Source organism: Anser anser (assembly GCF_964211835.1).
Source record: "Anser anser genome assembly, chromosome: 1".
Lineage (NCBI taxonomy): Eukaryota > Metazoa > Chordata > Aves > Anseriformes > Anatidae > Anser > Anser anser.
Genome location: NC_139720.1, coordinates 69,162,578 through 69,181,842, shown reverse-complemented (window position 1 = coordinate 69,181,842; position 19,265 = coordinate 69,162,578). Strand labels below are relative to the sequence as shown.

At 36.3% G+C, this 19,265-nt stretch overlaps 1 protein-coding gene across 6 annotated transcripts in view; it reads right to left on the bottom strand.

The window, feature by feature from the left end:
• The window catches only part of PIK3C2G (phosphatidylinositol-4-phosphate 3-kinase catalytic subunit type 2 gamma), a 323,563-nt gene that overhangs the window by 55,239 nt on the left and 249,059 nt on the right, over positions 1 to 19,265 (bottom strand). For all 6 annotated transcript variants that reach the window (XM_083808728.1, XM_083808727.1, XM_083808726.1 and 3 more), the window contains 2 exons: positions 17,481 to 17,650; positions 1,291 to 1,447 (listed from right to left, as the gene is read on the bottom strand). In XM_083808728.1, the coding sequence (XP_083664854.1) occupies positions 1,291 to 1,447; positions 17,481 to 17,650 (327 nt within the window). The remainder of the gene's footprint in view (positions 1 to 1,290; positions 1,448 to 17,480; positions 17,651 to 19,265) is intronic.

Here is a 19,265-nt window from a genome sequence, read left to right as displayed (position 1 = left end):
GGCAACCTGTCCAAAAATGCAGAGATAACTGCTGTGGATGAGGGGGCATGGGTGCTCTTGAGCTTTCCAGAGACTCTTTAACTTTAACTTTTAACTTTTAACTTTAACTTTTTAACTTTAACTTTAACTTTAACTTTAACTTTTTAACTTTAACTTTAACTTTAACTTTAACTTTAACTTTAACTTTAACTTTAACTTTAACTTAGATAGTATTTCCCAGAATGGCATTTTGCACTGCTTCCAGCCACTATGGTTACTATGTGTTTGGACAGGAGCAGGGTTGAGATTTGGGGCAATCCCTCCTGCTCTATATTGGGTAATCACACAATGTACCACTGCATGAGAATCCATGGACAAGACAGAGGCAGGACAAGGAAATTCTTGCTGTTTCTCACCCCCTCCTTCCCCCCTCCACCACTGCAGAAGCTGGAGACAACAGAGCTGTGTTTATGGAGTAACATTTTGGCTGTACCCCAGTTTCAGCAGAAATTCTGGTAATAACTTCATATAGAATTGTCATGCACAAACATTACCTAGGCTTTGCATTGGGCCCTGGACATAAGTTTTGGATTAATAGTCTAACCAAGCATATAAACAAATATTAGTTAATTTAATATTCTGATTCTACCCGTGAGAGGGGAAAATTATTAAGGTTTCATGCACAAGTACTTAAAAGATTCCATAAAGAACTTATGGAATCTGCCACAGCACGTGAATCAGCATGAATACTTAAGGGATAAAAAACACCTAAAGATCTTAGAATTCTATACAAAAGGATATTAAAATCTGTCTTAATATAGGTCATACTCCTTTATTTGCCATCTTAAAAAGGGAGTGTGGAACTGTGCAAAAAACCCACTCCAATGGCATCACTGGTAGCTGCAATGTTGCTACATACTTTTACATCAGTCAATGTGTGAAACATTTAGTTTTCTTTGGCTTGCTGTAACCATAAATGAGGTTGGTCAATGACTGCTTGAAAACCTTGAAAAATGACTGAGTGAAAATTCCTGAATGTAGACCTTGCACCCAGGTTCTTTTACAGCTTTCAGCTATTTTATAAAAAACAAACAAACAAAAAACAAGTGGCAGCTTAGCTTTTCTTTTCTTAGAAATTAGTACATGAAATTGCATATTTTCTTTGGACAGGAAGTGCCAGCACTAACATTTTCTGGAGTGCAGCTTGATACCTCTTCAAATCATAGTGCTACAGGAGGCAGTTGAGAAGTGTTAAAAGGGAAGAGAACACCAGAGGAAATTGATTTTTGGTTTCATCTTCAAGTTTCTTACCATCTCCAGCAGGTTCAAGAGTAACTGGCTGTGTTTCCTGACTATATTATAAGCTCGACAACAAAGCTCCACAAACTCTTGAAAACGCTGTGGGTTTTTTCCACCTTCTGTGATGAAATACTCCATCTCTGATGTGAAGATGAAAGGAGCTCGGTCCCTTGAAAAGAGAACAATTACGTGAGAAATTTCATTTAAAATAGCAAATCATGCAAGACGGTTAATATTTGTGACTCATTATTCATATTTGTTTTTCCAGTATTATCTTCCTCATTATTTCATCTCTGCTTTCCTCCAGTGTGGACAGGTCTATTGGTCTATCTGGTATCCCTGACTAATTGGGGCAGAGACAGATCTCACAGCAAGAGCTTCCCAGTAAGAAAGACAACAACTGAACAAGTTTGGGGCTTACTTATTTTTCTCTGGCTTTTCTTTACTTTTCTTTTTAAATTCTCATTGCTTTAATTTCTTGACTTCTGCCTGAAAGTGAATCTGGAAACATGTTCACTCCTAGTATTGAAATATTTAAAAGTTGTTCTTAAAGAGGATGGGATATAAATATTAACTCCCTACTAGCTGAGAAGTGAATTAAAGAAAAAAACTGCAACCCCACAATCCAAAAGCAACAACAAAAATATATAACATATGATGTGATCATTAAATATACACCATTCTGAAGGGATGTTTCTAACTTGAGTTACCACAATAAACCCCAATACATTCTCTTGTTCTCTGTACAGTTACTCTGTATTCACTCTGGAGTAAATGAGGTGCAGAATCTGAAACCATGTCTTGCCTTTTTTCTTATCACTAGCAATGTTTGTGACTATGACATGCTATTGAAGTAAAAAACAAATTAGCCAGGCTTCTGCTAACAATCCTATCATCTGATAGCTTTAGAAAAGACAGATATACTGCATCTTAGCACAGACAAAACTACTGCAGCGATTTTCTCATCACAACTGTGTATACAGATGCATGTACACAGATTAGAGGGCTATATCGCACGGAAATACACACAGTTGGTTAACCCTTAAATCAAAATAAACTTGAGTAAACCAAATACTTTTGGGAAACTAATGCAGAAACAAAGTTGAGAATGTCTGTTTCTTGCTAAAACCTCAAATGTGGGCATAGCCTACTCTGCTTGCTGATTCATTCATAAACAAGACAGAGAAGAATTTCCTTGGAAATTTCATCATTTTCCTACAAAAAATGTTTGTTTTGTTTTACTGAAGAAAGTCCAGTTGCCATGAGATTCTAGGCTGCAGATGGGAGTCTCAGTTACATGAAATGCCAAATGACCTTCCCTTTATTTCTGGAATATTACTTTTGTTGTTTACATTGAAGATAACTTTGAGAACAGACACCCTACAGGCATCATTCATCTCAAATCAGCCCGGGTCTTTTTTTTTTATTTATTTAATTATTTTTTTTTTAATATTTTTTAAGTTTTTTAACATATTATTCCATTTCAGTTAGGTAGTATTAGGAAATATGAAAGTCTCCACAATATTGATTCTTATTCTTTCCTTCCACATTTTTCTGTATCATGCAAGATGTGAGTTCACAGTGTGACAGTTATGTTACAGTAAGACTTTTTCACAGTGATTGTGTAGTTTTGTGCTGTAGCGCTCAGAGAATTACAAAACTGACTCTATTACTGATTTCAGAGAGCAAGATCCATCCCAGATCCATCTCTTATTCATTCATCTTACAGCTTATCTTCTGTCTATCAGTGGTATCTAATGTAGATGTTAAGTATTAATTAGTTAGGTTCAATTAGGGTCACAGAAGTCAATTTGTTGAAACCAATAAGTAAAAGAGATTGACCCAGAAAATAAGCAATGTTAACATTTTCACTTATCTGTGGGTAGACATCTAACCTAAAACCTGATTTGAAAGCTTTCTAGCACCTTGAGAATGCTTAAAAAACAAAACTCCGTTTCTTGTCCATAGTGGGGTATTTGGGCTAAAATATCCCAAGCCAAAATTACTACTCTAAATTTACCATAATGTGTACTATGTTCAAAGCTTATATTTGATTTCTGATGTCCAGCTGCACGAAGAGACACAATTACACTATGAAGACATAGCCCTTTCTGAGCTAGTTCAAGTATCCCACGTTAAGCTACTTGCTTAAAACAGATAGTTACATCAGAAATTACTTTACTGGAAGAAATATCGTGTTTAACATTGCTGGATTGGGCTGTGGGCCAACTTCCACATAATGCATTGACTGCAACATTAGTCAATTCCCTTACTGCTGTTAAAGGATCCATTTGAACACATAACTGATATGTTAGTATTTATACTACTTACAGGTTAATTTTACTTGTGAGATAATTTTATGCAGTTTTACAAGGTTCTTAAATTTCTCAGTATTATTGAAGATTTTTTTTTTTTAATGCTGTAGGGCTCTCCGCCCTTATTAACCTGCAAAATATGATATAGAAATTTGCTTTCCGCTAAAGCATATAAGCCTGATTTTGCTCAAGGTATTGTAGTATCAGAACCTCGCCCCCAAGTAACCCCTGCAATGAGTCAGACACTAAAGCTCCATGCTTGCCTGTGTTTAAGTAAGTTGTCCACTCAGAAAGGGATCACTTTGCAATTGAAATAAAAAACATGAAAACAACCTAGTATAAGAGACAAGATCCATGAGAAGGAAGAACAGAGTCATTTGTCATGATAATATTAAAAAGTAAAGTTTCAGTGGAAAGAGATACTCATTGAACAGTAGGTTAAAGATTCTGAAAGAAAAAAAAAAAGAAAAAACAATTGACAGGGCTGAACGTCTGTGTAAATAGGCAAAATGTTCTTTGCTGTTTTCACAGACTCCTCTGCAATACAAAAATATGGAAGGTCATAGTCTAAAAATTACTCCAGAAAAATTACATACAGGCAAGTGTAAGTCACCATCCATCATGCATGGGAAAACTTACATCAGCAAATGATAGTGGATGTTTTAGCTTGCATAAGAAAAAAAGAGATGACTGCTCTGGTTTTGCATGAGCTTTTTAATTTATCACACATACATGTGCAGATGAACTTCACCCAGGTGTACAGCCTATGTTTCTATATTTAAGCCATCTCTAACCAATAGCCTTCTTTATGGCACAATATCTTAAATAGTATTACAGATGGCATTTACTGAGAAGATTTGCAAAGTATCCAAAAGCTTGTTAATAACTATGAAAGACATCACTTATTTGAACATAACCCTATTACATAATTTGTTCAAATGAAATTATCTAAAAGATCTAAACATTAAAAACTTTATACCCCCAAACATACTCAAGATCACAGATAAAACCTATAATACTTTAAATCCATGGGATGCGCAAGGACCAATAATTCTGTACTACAGCAATGGGAAAATAAGCCATAGCCTAAAATTTGTATCTATTACAATTCTTTTTTTCCCATGTAATTAATGAAATAGCTGGCTTTAGTTTAACAAAACTAGTAAGATTAGGTACTTTCAAGGAAAATACTTTTACTATGATATCCCTGTAGAAGACCAAAATCCTTTTTTTTTTTTTTTTCTTGAGTACCACCATTTCTAGAAAAAAAGCCTTATTGAGACAATTGGTGTGACTTGAGGTGGACCACAGATGTACAGTGTATAATCCCCTCAAAATCATTAAATCTATCTTGTCACATCTCTCTCTCTCTCTCTCTTCCTCCTCTTTTCCCCCCTGCCACTAAAGACCTAGATGAGATTAATAAGCCTTTTTTTTTTTTTCTTCTATATGGGAAATCAGTCAGAAAGGCAATACCCCAATTTATGCCAGAGCCTGATTGCAATCCTGGACATTTGTCCTCATTTCAATTAGGATAGAGGGATAGAGTTAATTTTCTCTTAGTAGCTCGTAGGGTGCTATGTTTTGGATTAGGATGAGAAGAGCGCTGATAACATGCTGATGTTTTAATTGTTGCAGAGCAGTGCTTACACCAAGCCAAGGACTTTTCAGCTTCTTGCTCTGTCCTGCCAGCGGGCAGGCTAGGGGTGCACCAGGAGCTGGGAGGGGACAGACCCAGGACAGCTGACCCAAACTGGCCAAAGGGGTATTCCATACCATCTGACGTCATGCTAAACAATATATAGGGGTGGCTGGCCGGGGTGGGGGGGGCAGCTGCTTGGGGATAGGGTGGGCATCGGTCAGCGGGTGGTGAGCAATTGCATTGTGCATCACCTGTTTTGTACACATTATTATTAGTAGCACTATTATCATTATTATTATTATTGTTATTATTATTTTCCTGTTTTAATAAACTGTCTTTATCTCAACTCACAGGCTTCGCTTTCCCGTTTCTCTCCCCCATCCCAGAAAGGGAGGGGGGAGGGTGAGCAAACGGCTGTGTGGTGTTTAGCTGCCGGCCGGGTTAAATCACAACAACATTAAAGAGTTTTGCTTTACTATGGCTGTGACAAAAGAGTGTACTCACATCATGCACTCATGCAGGGAAAAATAAGTTTAGTTTTATGTTTTTGTGGTTGTTATTGTCGTTGTTGTTGTTTTCCTTGTTTACTGCTTTCAGAGATATAAGATTTTCATTGGAATGTGTTTTACAATTCCTCTGGAGATTAAGAATGTTTGGATAATATGTCATCAGAGAAAGGAAAGAAAGGAAACCTCAAGCAACTGAACAGATCATCATGCAAAAACAAACTTAGTTTGTGTTGATGGGAACACTTATTAGAACTTTACTATAGGCTAGAAATATGTTGCATTCTTAGAAGACCAGTAGGATCATCAGGCTTTGTTATGAAATAGTAGATGTAACCTGATTAACTATTTTTTTAAGATAAACAATGGCTTTAGTCTTTCCTATTATGAATCTCACAGTACAGAACATTCAAGATAGATACACTGACTGTATTTTATATAAGTAGCAAAAGCATATGAGATAATCAACAACAACTGAACTTTACTCTGACCCAATCTAAACTTCTTAACAGTGTTGTTAGTGTTGTTTAAGGCACATGCAATAATACAATGGGACAGAAACAGATTAGTTTTTTGGATGTAGTCAAAATTGTCATATGGACATAAGAGATAGTGTGAAAAGCACTACAGAAATGTTTGCAATTTAAAAATCATCTGCTCAGTAGCATAAACCCCTGTATATTCCCTGACTACTTTAAAACCACATAGGCTGAGTCAAGAGTGATGGATAGGTTTCAGCACGATTCTGTGGAATTTAGATGTATCCAGTAAAATAGGAAAAGCTTTTAGGGAATGTTTGAATACTGACAGCTTTTGCTCTATGGAAAAAGCTGAAAGCTTACTGAAGAACACACACACACACACACTAAATGAATATGAATGCTTATTTCTATAAGCTAAGTGAAGATACCTAATCACTGTAATGATATACATATACATATGTATATATTTGCAGACATAGAAAAAAGAAAACATGAGCAAATGTATCCCCTGCTTATATTACAGAATGAAAAAGTAAACAACTGCACAGCACAATTTATCTTAAGCAAGCATACATAGAGTCATAAAAAGATATGCCTGGAAGGGCAACCACAAGAGATACTCCATCTTTCTCCTTATGCCAGGACAAGATCAACCATAATCATACTTCTGAGATTCTTATTTATCCTATTTTTAAAGACGTAGTGACAGAGCTCTTCTACATCCTTCCTATTGGATTTCTGTTCCAGTATCTCCCCTCACAGATTTTTTTTCTTAATGCCTAATCTAACCTTGCTGCACTTTCATCCTATTAATTCTTGTTCTTTCCTAAGGGAACATGAAGATGCTGTCTTCTTTACAGCAGCCTCTACTGTATTTGCAGACTGTTATCATGTCTTTCCTCAATCTTCTGTTGACAATTGTTCCAACCTTTCCTCGTATGTCTTGTTTTCCAATTGTCTGATAATTTTAGTTACTTTTGTCTGGACTCCTTGTAATGGGTCCACATCTTTCTAAAAGTAAAATGTTGAAAGTATTCCAGCAGAAGTTTTACCAGTGTTTCATGAAGCAAAAAGATTACTTCACATCTCATGCTTTACAATTCAATATTCTATCATCAACTTATATTCAACTTGTCTGTAGTACAACTCTCAGATTCCTTTCTGTAAAACTATCTATCACGGCTAAGTCCAAATTTCATCATGGTCAAAAGCTCTTGTAATAGGTGTCTCCTGAACAGTCAACAAACATATTCTCTATCTCATCATACGAGCTACTAATGAAAATATCAAAAGACATCAGTCCTATCACAAACCTTATGGAATGCTACTTGGTGTATTCTTACATCTTGACACTGAAACACAGGCTGGTAATTTCCATGAATGGTTGTTAAGGCAGTTCTGTGCTTTTTATAAAGTATGAATACTTCCTTTGCTGGACTTGACGTCAGTTTTCCCATTGACTTCAATGATGGTTGTTAACACTTACAGTATCATTGGCTTGTATTGCAAATCTATGTTCATCTTTGTTTAGAAAACTTTTCTGGTTTCTGTTTATTTTACTGAAGAAATATTGCAAACTGTTCCAAAGATATGTATCTGCTCCTGAAAAGAGTAAAAAATTTCTTGCTGAGACTTATTTCTCAAATCACCCAAAACTGACATATATCCATCCGTATCTAAACAGAATGACAGTCTAAATTTCAATTGCCAGAGTAATTATGATGCTTTAGAATGGGATAGAAGAGATAAATGAATTAGCAAATTTTAAATAGCTTTCCCCCCCAAAAAAAAACCAAAAAAAAAAAACAAAGAAAAAGAATATATTTTTCCTGAGGGATTTACCCTGAATTATATTTTTGATATCTTTTATTTCCAGTAGCAGAGAGATGGAGACTCACTTGGCCAAACAGGGAACTCATGACTAAGCTTCAAGGCAAAAAGGACATATATAGGAGGTGGAAGTAAGGACTGGCTACAAAGGATAAATACTGAAACTCTGCTGGGGCATGCAGAAATGGTGTTAGGAAAACCAAAGCTCAACTAGAATTAAAACTGGCAGTGGACACGAAGGGAAACCAGAACTTCTACTGACGTATCAACAACAAAAGAATGAAAAAGCAAATGTGGGCCTGCTGCTGAATGGTGTTTTACTGACATGGGAGCACAGATAAGGCTCAGGTGTTCATTGCCTTCTTTGCCTCAGTCTTCACTGAACAGGCCCCTCTGGTGTCTGTGCTGACAGAGTTCAGGGAGGAGACAAACTGTCAGCAGTGGTTGAGGCTTGAATCTGGGATTACTTCAGAGAACTTGACCCATACCACTTCGTGGTAGTAGGTGGCCTACATCCGATGGTGTCAAGGGAGCTGGCAGATGTCATTCTCTCACATGAACATCTGCTTTCCCTTGCCATCCTGGCGTGCCCTTCCGAAAGAGCCTCCATCTATCTGTTGCAGCAGCCCAATCATGTGAGCTATCCCACCATGTCTCTGTGATCTTGGTGAGATTGTAGCCTTGTAACTCTGGACAGACCTCTAATTACTCCCATTAGTTTCTCATGAGGTATGTGCTAGTATAAGCAAACTTCAGAGAGGCACCCAGTTGTATTTATTTTCCAGGAATCTCCACTGCCCAATTCAATAAGCATAGATTATGCTGCCTCTCCTTTGGTACATGCAACGTCTCAGATGTGATCTGGTAACTCTCCTTTTCATCATCTCTTACCCTGCACAGTCTGCTGTCCCCCACATGAAACTGCTTTACTTGGTGACATAGAACCTCCACCAGTGCACATTTCCAGTAGCCTGCATCAGGAGCTTGCATTTCCTGAAGCAAGAACACCATCTCCCCAGTAGCCTCTATCAGGAGCTTGCTTGAGGCGAAAGCCTCTAACATTACAGTGGTAGCTGTACACACAGCCAAGCACTGCGATTAATGGTTTGTTGCCTGTAAGTAAGAAGCAGACCACAGGGGTTTACTCTAGGTCCTATCCTGTTCTGTATGTTTATCAACGATCTGAAGGAGAAAAGAGAATGCATCCTCACCATGTTTGCAGATGGCATCATACCAGGGGTGAAGCTAAAGTATGGCAAAGCTGCCACTCAGAGGGCCTCAGGCTGGAGAAATGGATGAACAGGAATCTCACAATATTCAGCAAGGAATAATACAGAGCCCTGTCCCTGGATGGAAGAGCCCCTGCAACCACACAGATTGGGGCCTGCCCTCTTGGAGAGCAGCACTATGGAAAGGGTACAGGGCCCTGGTGGCAGCACACTAAGCATGAACCAGTAGTGGTGGACCAAGTATAATTCTTGGAAATGATGAAGACTAACTGCATCTTGGTCTGAATTAATGGGGGTGTAGCCAGTAGACCCCCTTTACCAAGTACTTTTTAGATCACACCTTGCCAAATTAAGAAAGATGTCACTAAACTGGAGTAAATTCAGCAGAGGGCCACCAAGATGTTTGGAGGGCTGAAGCACTTGCCTACAAGGAGAGGATGAGGGAGGTAGGCTTATTTACCTAGGGAAAGACCAGGTTTTCAGGAAACCAAATAGCAATCTTCTAATACCTATAGGAGGTTACAAAAAAGATGGAGCCAGGCGAGAATAAGAAAGGTGAAAAATTGAACAGCTGAGGTTATGACTGACAGTAAGGGGGAAACAAACAAATGAACAAAAAAGCAACAAAGACACAAACACAAACCAAACAAACAGTCAAAAAACCCACCTTCGGTATGAGAATAATTAAATATTGAAACAGGTTTCCCAGAGAAGCTGTCCTGTGAGGTTTTCAAGATTGAACTAGACAAAGTCCCAGGTAACCGGTCCTGAATATAGTGTTTTCTTTATCCCCTTGATACTTTCATGGAAATGCTCCAAAACACATTGAACATCCTTGGCTCAGGTAAACTGTATGGCCTGGACATTCAAAACATTCATATAATATTTTTGACCTACGGTCTTTACCCAAATGACCAGAGGTCAAATCAATACCAGACAACAAGGTTTAAACTCTATTTCCTGCCATTTCTACTGCTGTTTGAGATATCTACTGTATAAAAAGTTTCTAAATGTAAATTTGAAATCTTGCCTCCAATTACAATTTTACCCATCTCATTTTTATATTAATATCTATTTTTTAGCAACAGAAACATCAAACTAGAAAGGATATCCTAGATTCCTTAGGCAACTGAGGATGGTTCTTAAACCATTATGGTCTTATTTGTTCCTTACATTACTTCTTCTTAATTTTACTTTGCTATTATTATTAATTTTAATCATCAGAATCTTAATGTTAGCTTCCCAGTTAAATCACTGTATTGGACAAACCCACTATTTTGCTCAGTAGTAAAAGTAATATTTCATACATTGCACTGGCCTATTCTAGAAGATTTATCTGTGTCTGTCAGTAATTGAATTGTTGACATTGAGATTTAAACATGCTTAACTGATATGGTGGAAAACAAGCTGTAATCCTCGCCTAAGCTAAGGGTTCTGATTCATCATTCTGTTAACATCTAGTTTCCCCATGTAAACTGAGCCACAGTACCTATTTATTTGTGCCTCTTTGCCTGTCCAAAGTGCAAGGGAATGTCACTTGACTAAAATCTCTTCCACAGTGGGCCAAGAGAAGTTACTGAAATGGAAATTTGATTACATCTGTTCCCATAGGATTACTGTGCTAAGTGACAGTATAGCTAACACAAATATTGACAGCTAAGGTTAGACATGTTCCTAGTGTAGACCTAGCATTTGCATTGTGTATTGCCATGGGGACTCATTTGGGACCTTACCTCGTGACAAGACAATAGACTCATGATGGGAGAGCATAAACTAGTTTGAGACATCTCTTGATTATTTTTATACTATTTCCCCAGTCTTTACTGCGATCACTAGTTATTCTGCAGTCTGACCACAATTTATTCACATATATCACAGAATTTCAGATATGATGTACAGTCAGCTGCATGTATGTTTTGGAAGAATCCCCCTAAAAAATCCTCCCTCAAGGATGTTCTCTCTTCTAAGAACATACATGCAAACTTGCATCTTATATTGACTAGTTTAAAAGCACTACTGAATTCAGCACTACTGTGTCCAGTTATATTCTAGGGCTTCATGTCAGGATCTTTTATCCAGAGAGACACACGTGAAGTAGCCTGTATTCTGAGTCACTAGCAATCAGATTGCATAACAATTTTAAGGTGGATTTAAATACTTTATATACTTTATGTTCAGTAGCTGTATTTGAAATTGTTTGGTACAGCTTTCCTGATGCCTTATACCATTTTCTAAGACTATCACATTTTCCATGTTTGTTAGGAATTTTTTACCGTGTTGACAGAACAGTTGAGAATCAATCATAGGGAGACTGGAGCAATTCCTCTTGTTAATAAAGATGGTTGTACAACTGTTTTTTGTGTTCTGGCCAACCCTCAGCAGTGAAAAAAAGGTTTTAAATCTCAGTCATGAAAGATGCTTTAAAACAAGTGGGCTTATATCCCATATCAATTACTTATTCAGCTAACAGGTGTTTTCAGAATGAGATGGCTGTTTGGAAAATACAGTAGTAGATGTTTGTTGGATGTTTGTTTATCGCCATGCAAAATAGAGGAATAAATCAGTGAAGAAGAAATTGAAATTTCTTAGGGCAGGGTATGAAATGTACATGAATTAAATATATCAGTGTGCTTTCTGCTTAAGGATGAAGGACAAAGAGGTATTATTATGCAGAACAAGTTGAAACAGATACCAAATCTAAGCAACAGAGATTAATTTAAAATTGTTTGATGTATACAGACTGTGTGTGAGAACAGCTCCCCCAGATATAAATAGGTATGTAGAAAGCTTTGGAAGAAGAGATTTATTATAATAAAATGATTCTGAGTGTAGCAGGAAAGAGGAAATCTATGTCTCTTTAAAGAGTTATACTTTGAAAATGATAACAAATAAAACCATATAATCAAAGTCGACAGTGAACATAAAGTCTTTTTTCCCTTTTATTCCTATTTTATCGTTAAACCTCCTGTCTCTAGAGTCATGTTCTACAAAACTTTGTGGGGTAGCTGAGAGAAAAGGGGAAGAGGAAAGGGGAGAAAGAAACCTCTGAAATAGGAAGATGATAGGAAGTCACCAAAATAACTCATTTGCAGTAAATCTCCCAAACTGCAGGGAATTCCATTGGCATCAGTTCTCTAGCCCAAATAATTGCTAGCAAGAATATATGATAACTCCTCCAGGAAAGTGTCTGTTCCTAAAGATTGGAAAGCAGTCAATGCCTTGCTTCGGCAGAATGAAAAGCCACGAAGGATATTGGGAGTGGCAACAGATGGGAACTGGGTTCCAGGGAACTCATTTGAGCACAACAATGCACTTGGATGAACAGAAGTGGACAGGGTCAAATCAGTGCAGACACTGTATGGGGAAAAAACATGTTCCCCTTAACCATCTGAGTACTTCAAAAAGGATATCAAATAAAATCAAGGATATAAAGTGCACAGTGAATATAATTTACACAGAAAGCTTTAGCTGAATGTCCTCCACAAGAGGCTATTACTGAAAAATAAATATCCAATAGTAAAGCACAAACTACTATCCAATCTTGATAATTAGAGAAAGTATCAAAACAACAATAAACACCTACTGTTCAAAGCAGACGTAGATAACAGAAATGCATCTGAAACTCAAGACTGCAAATTGTGCTGGTCACATATTTCAGACCTGATTTGTGCTTTTGGTGTTTTAGTCATGACAATTATGGGTACCTAACTTTGGAAGTGATGGACTTCTTGCCTCATAAATTCAAGCCCCTTTAGGCCTTGTCACCTTTGAGGTGACACTGTTTCGCCTTTATGTCTTTATGCATATTTCACCTTTCAGTCTTTACACAAAGACTTATATGTATGACTAACTTTAACCACTTGTATAATCTTACTAAGATCATTTGGATTACTAAAATGCTTTAAGTAATGAGATTAAATCTTTCTAAGCTTTCAGTCATATTTCTGGAAGGAAGCACAGAGGAAATGTTGAAAGTGGATGATGGCATGGAACTCTATACCTCACATAAACTACTAACTCCAGATTGATCATATTGGAAAAATAAATTTAACCTTCTGAAAATGAATTACTAGACAGGCACACCAAAATATTTAGAATAAAATTTTTCAGCAGGTAATACAGGCTAGTCCAAAGTAACAGTTTGATTGTATGTTAATTTATTTTTCAACTTTCACATTTTAGACTCTTCCTTTAAGGATTACTCTAAGTAATATATATACATATAAAAAAAAAAAAAAAAGGAAAAAAAGGAAAAAATGAAAAAATATGAAATTCTCAATTTTCTAACTTATCTCTTGCCTATTTTTCCTAGTTTTAGGAAAAACATGGAAAACATGTAGATACTTTTTTTTTTTTGACTGTATGCCAATATTGACATTTTAGAAAGAAATACCTGAAAAGAATGCATTTATTCAAATAAACACTTCCAGTAAGACAGGAATTTTAACTATTAACCCTAAAAATGAAATGTGTTACCTTTGAATTAAGAAGAGACACTTTTATACACGCTCACACTTTCTTAAGTGCTATTTAGTATAGGAAAATACTGACATAGGAAGAAAGTGTGAGAAACATAATTTTCCCATATTTTTGAAACTTCCTTCAAAAAACTGGAATTTCCCAGTGGAATAGCTAGATTGCTTCTAGTAATTAACTTTGCAGAAGAAATCAACTTAGCAGATTTAACTTCTGGGAAAACCACGCCAAGAAGCAGAATTAGTTTGGCAAAGAGACAAGAGGGTCCCTGTGATTCAGATCAGGGAAAGAAAGGTCAATGTCTGGGTATTTAAAAAAAGTAATGGACACTTAAGTTATCACGATGTGAATATATAGTGTGCCATTAGCTGGACTACTTCATATCTTGCCATCAGTTTTCAGACTTATTGACTAAAAAAATATAGGCAACAGTTCTTGAAGTGACTGGTAGTGGAGAGAATGAAACTGCTAAAGTTAGGATTAGTTCAGTTAGCTCAGGATTTAAATAAATATCTTACATCCTAATTCAGCAATGAAGAAATATTCAAAAGGAACTGGTCAGAACTGAAAGGAAGAAAAGATAATCAAAGAAAGTGTGTGAGGTACAGCCATTAGACTGACACCTTCTTCAGTGCCATTTGATGCCTTAGTCCTGTATGATTACATGGATAATATAACACTTATTTTAGTCAGAGTGGGTCTTAGATGATTGCCCTAGAATACTCAGTAGTTAAAGAATAAGACAGTTATATGAAATTAAATGACAGAATTTTCTTCATACAGTTTGAAGTATTCCTGAAGAATTCTCTACTTGAGGGGAACGTAAGGTCAAATTCAGTGGCTGGATTAAAGAATGAAAGAAGTCGAGTTTTATTACCACTAACAAAATGTGTCATTTAGTATGATTAAAACATTAAACAAATAAAAGATAATAAAGTCTCATGTTCAATAGGAAAGTTCCCTGTGTGAGTTTGGGAATAATCTCTCTGCCAAACTCTGTTATTACACTTTCGGTTAGATATATCATATGTCTACTTCCAACACTTCTTCTGAAAGATTAGTTCCGAGACCCAAGTAAAGATAGGCTATTAGTACTACTGAACATATTTTGCTGCACTGTGAAGGTACGTGGAACTGGAAAAGATAGAAAATTCCTGATTCTTCTTCCCTCTGAAATCAGGAAGAGCTGAGCTGCTGACTTTTGCCTTGGACTCTAAACTGAGCAGATTTATTGGATACCAGTTAAACATGGGGGCAGGAATTAGAAAAGTTAACTAAACCCTTGAATACAAAAATGAGCATGACTACATGAATCATATCAGCTTCAGAAGTTTCTCTGAAGATTCATATTGGATTTGATAGAAAGAACCGCAGCCCATGAATGACAGTGTTTGATTCTCAAAGCTGCCATGTATACCTTTGTTTTACACTAGAAGAAATGCCCCATAGCAGAATGTTGGAGAGGACCTACTGTTATGAAGCTTTATGAGGAATAAGAGCTTGCTAATGGCAAAAAGCACTCACTGAAAACAGAAAATGGACAATCGTGGCAAGCAAGTTATCTTCCTAACTTTTTAAAGGAATGTCCATTTTAAACATTTCGGATAGGGACTCCTTATCTATAAGCATTTACTCACTTGCATAATCTTTTTTTTTTTTCTTTTTTTTTTTTTTTTAAAGTTGTTTAGGGATTGGTATCAGATGCTTTCCATTCTTTAAAGCTACCTCCAGAACTTCACAAGCGTGTATATAGCATCTATGGTACAAAACCCCAAGGGTAAGCACAAATAATTCTGAAGACCTAGAAGCATTTAGTTGCTGTTTTATTAATATTATTTCAGGGGCATGGTATTGTTTGGGAGTGCAAAGAACCCAAATAAAAATCTAATAAGAACTCAAATAAAAAACTAATATAAAGATCTATTAAAGAAAGCAGAGCCTAAAACTATTTCAGGATTTGCATTGTGGGAATGGATAGATACAAACAGCATGGAGGGTTCTAAATTCTGAGAGAGCCTGAGGTTTGTGGGAAGTTGAAATGTGATATCCCTGGGTTCCTGTGTTACAAATAATATGCTACATTTTATGAAGGTGCATACAACTCAGGAGAACTATAGTTATTAATCTTGCACCTGCTCAGCTGCATGTAGGGACAGGGAAGACAAACATTGTCTCATGACATTCACAACCTACAGAAAGTGAGTCCTTGTTTTCCTAAGGAACCATGATGGAGTTAAGTGAAGGTCCTAAAATGTATCACCATTTTATTTTACATTTTAAGAGCAATATACTGCATGGAGAAGCAGGGAAAAAATGGCCACTATTTATGGAAGTTATTATTCTTTAAGTCTTTTTCATAGACTGAAAAGACAGTGGAGGAAGACTGAATGGTAAAACAGTAAAATCAACATCTGTTTTTATTATTGCTATTACATAATTTATGTTTAAATTTGATTATTGTGTGTCCCCTTGTATTTCGTTGGTCCTGCCTTTCACACCTAGATAATTCTTTGCTCATGAAAAAATACTGCTCAAGGAAATTCCTGCTAGGCTCCAGAAGTCGGTTTGCTGGAGTGAGGGATGCAGCACTTGTCTCTGAGTGTGCATGAGTATCTTTTTATGACTCTGCTCTGCTTTATTCTTTCCACAGCAAATAAGCAGGATTAAGAGAGCATATCTTGAATGATCGATGATAATTCTGAGCACTGCAACTAAATCTTTTGACTGCCTAGCTTAGAAGTACTTATTAGCCTCATCAGCTTCTTTCATACCAATACTCCCACTCTGTTACTTGTCTAAAACACTGAGATAGTCGAAAATAGTCAAAGGCCAGCCTGAGGGGGGAGGGAGGGAAGGGAATGAATAACTCCAACTATTAATCCTGGAAATTATTAGGAAACTTGGAAGAAAGTCACCACCCATACACACACTACTCATCACAGTTAGGGATCATTCACCCATTCTCTATTCTGCTATAACAGTTCCTTCATGCACTGAACACACTAACATTATCCTATCTTCTTTTATTACATCCCAATTAAGTCCTCCATAGCATGTTCACAGTAGGAACCAGAAGACATGATTACACTATTTTGTTTATCCTTATAATGGGATAGTCACCACAGATAAATACAAACAGAAAAATCACAGCCTCGTCCAAACAAAACAAGATATTTGCAAAATAGACCCTGACCTTACTGAAAACTTTGAAAGATAATGAAAAGATTATAATTTCACCCACAGAGGCATAATGTAATCATTCTCCATATCTACTTGGAAAATTTGGTTTATTCTCTGAACATGGCAAGGAAGTTGCCAATTAGACACATCTATTGTTTTGGATCCATTATAGGAATATTGTCAGAAAAAAAAAAAAAAAGATATCTGAATCCTTTTGACATAGGCCAGTCTACTATTCTGGCCATGACTGAGCTGCATGTAATTCAAATCTCTGGCAATACAAGGATTTAGATGTGTTTTTTGTTTGTTTTTTTTTGTTTGTTTTAGACTGAAAGGGGATCTCTAACATCTCATTTTAATTACTTTTCCAGTCATTCCTGTATTTGTAAAGGTTTTGTGAACAACAGAAAGATGATGTCCTGGAAACTTCAGAAAAAAAAATCACTACCTTATTTGTATTTTTTTTCATGGGTGTTGGCAAGGTGGTAAAATTTCAGACCATTGTTTTCAAACTTACTATATGTGTTACTATAGATACTAACCTTCTTATACTTCCAAATGTCTGTGCATGACCTAAAAATCTTCCAAAATCTATGTGGAACATGCGTCCAGCATTTGTCAGCATTATGTTGTCATTGTGTCGGTCACAGATTCCCAGAATGAAGGTGACAACACACCAGCCAGCACATGAATAAAAGAAATTTCTTATTGCCTAGTTAATAAAACAAAAACACTTATTAGAATTATGAAGAGACATAGCTGTTTGCGGTGCTAATAAGAAAAAATGTTTTTCTACAAATGCTAAGAATGTAGATAAAATTTAAACAGAGGACTGTTTTCAGTAGTAAACAAACAAGTAATACAGAAAGTGAAAAGTTACAATGTAACAAAAATTTTATGCATGAGGTATTCAACTTGTGATTTACAGACACTGGAATTCTGTGGAAAACTTCTGAGGTGAAATGTACCTAAGAAAAGCAAGCTTCTTTTAGGAAACTGACATTTTATGTTCGTTAGTCTGCATCTATGCTGCAAAAGTAACTGTTTAGAAATATGATATAAAACCATTAATTGGACAAATTGCATTGTAAAGAAAGTGGGTTATTTTGCACAAATGCTTTGTACCTACATTGGTCTTTTCTTTCCAGAACTCATCTGCATTAAATCATCATTGATCAAGTCTCACAATATCCCAGCCCAAAGCATTCATCCCCATTTAACAGAAAGGAACTGAAATAGCAAAGGCTAAATCATTTTCCATATAGCATCTTCTAATCTGAATAGACTATAGGATCAAAACAAGTTCCATGTGGAGAAACCCAAGACAATGATAAAACCCCCAACCAGTCTATCTGTCCTGTTTATAACCTACTCCTTTGGCAAGCACTTTTACATAGTGGAGATGTGTACTTTCCTGATTAGCCTGCTTCATGTAAGTTGACTGGCTCATTCAGATTTATCCCATGAATCTCTTTACAGTACTACATTGTGTCACTGCTCTTTCTCAAAAATGTGCCTACAACAGACACAGAAAGAAGTACATGGTTAAGCTAATGATATGCTCACCAGACACTCATAGATGGATTTCAAGTTTTCTGCTAACTTCAGGGAGAAGTATTTAACAACTGTGGACTTTTCCTATTAGAAGAATATATCCAATTGCTATCACAACACACACATTCAGCATTCCCTCTGAGGGAAGAGTTACTCTTGATTCAAATAATGACCAGTCTTCTACCCCAAAGCATAAGAAATGGGTCTTATCTTTTTTAATCTTACCTACTACAGTTTAAGAACTGTAAATGCAGTTCTTATTCAAAAGTCTTAATATTACATGAATATCAATCACAAAGTGATTCATTTAACTAGATACCAAAAAAAATCTTAAATTGTGGTCATTATGTTTTTGGACAAAACCTACATTAGACAACATAAATAATTATTTAGTCATTCAGGATTTCCATGCAGACACAGGGTGCCACCTGCAATGGCTGATATGGATGACAGCTCTGTGGAAGACATAGGCCACAACATGAGACTGGTGAATTTTATGTCTAACTGTACTACTTACCCACTTAGATGACCTTGGATAAAACACTTAAGCTTACTGTGATTCTGTTCACCCAACTGTATAATGAGGACATTAAAGCTTATTCTGCATAAGCTTTCTGAGCACCTTAAACACAGTATTATATGAGTAAAAAAAATTACTAAGTAAAAGAGAAAGGTTCATTCATCAGCAAGCGCAAGGTGAATATATAGTAGCAATTTTATGCATGTCCTATGCAATCAGAGCTGACTTCTTTTTATACATTCAAAAAATCAAA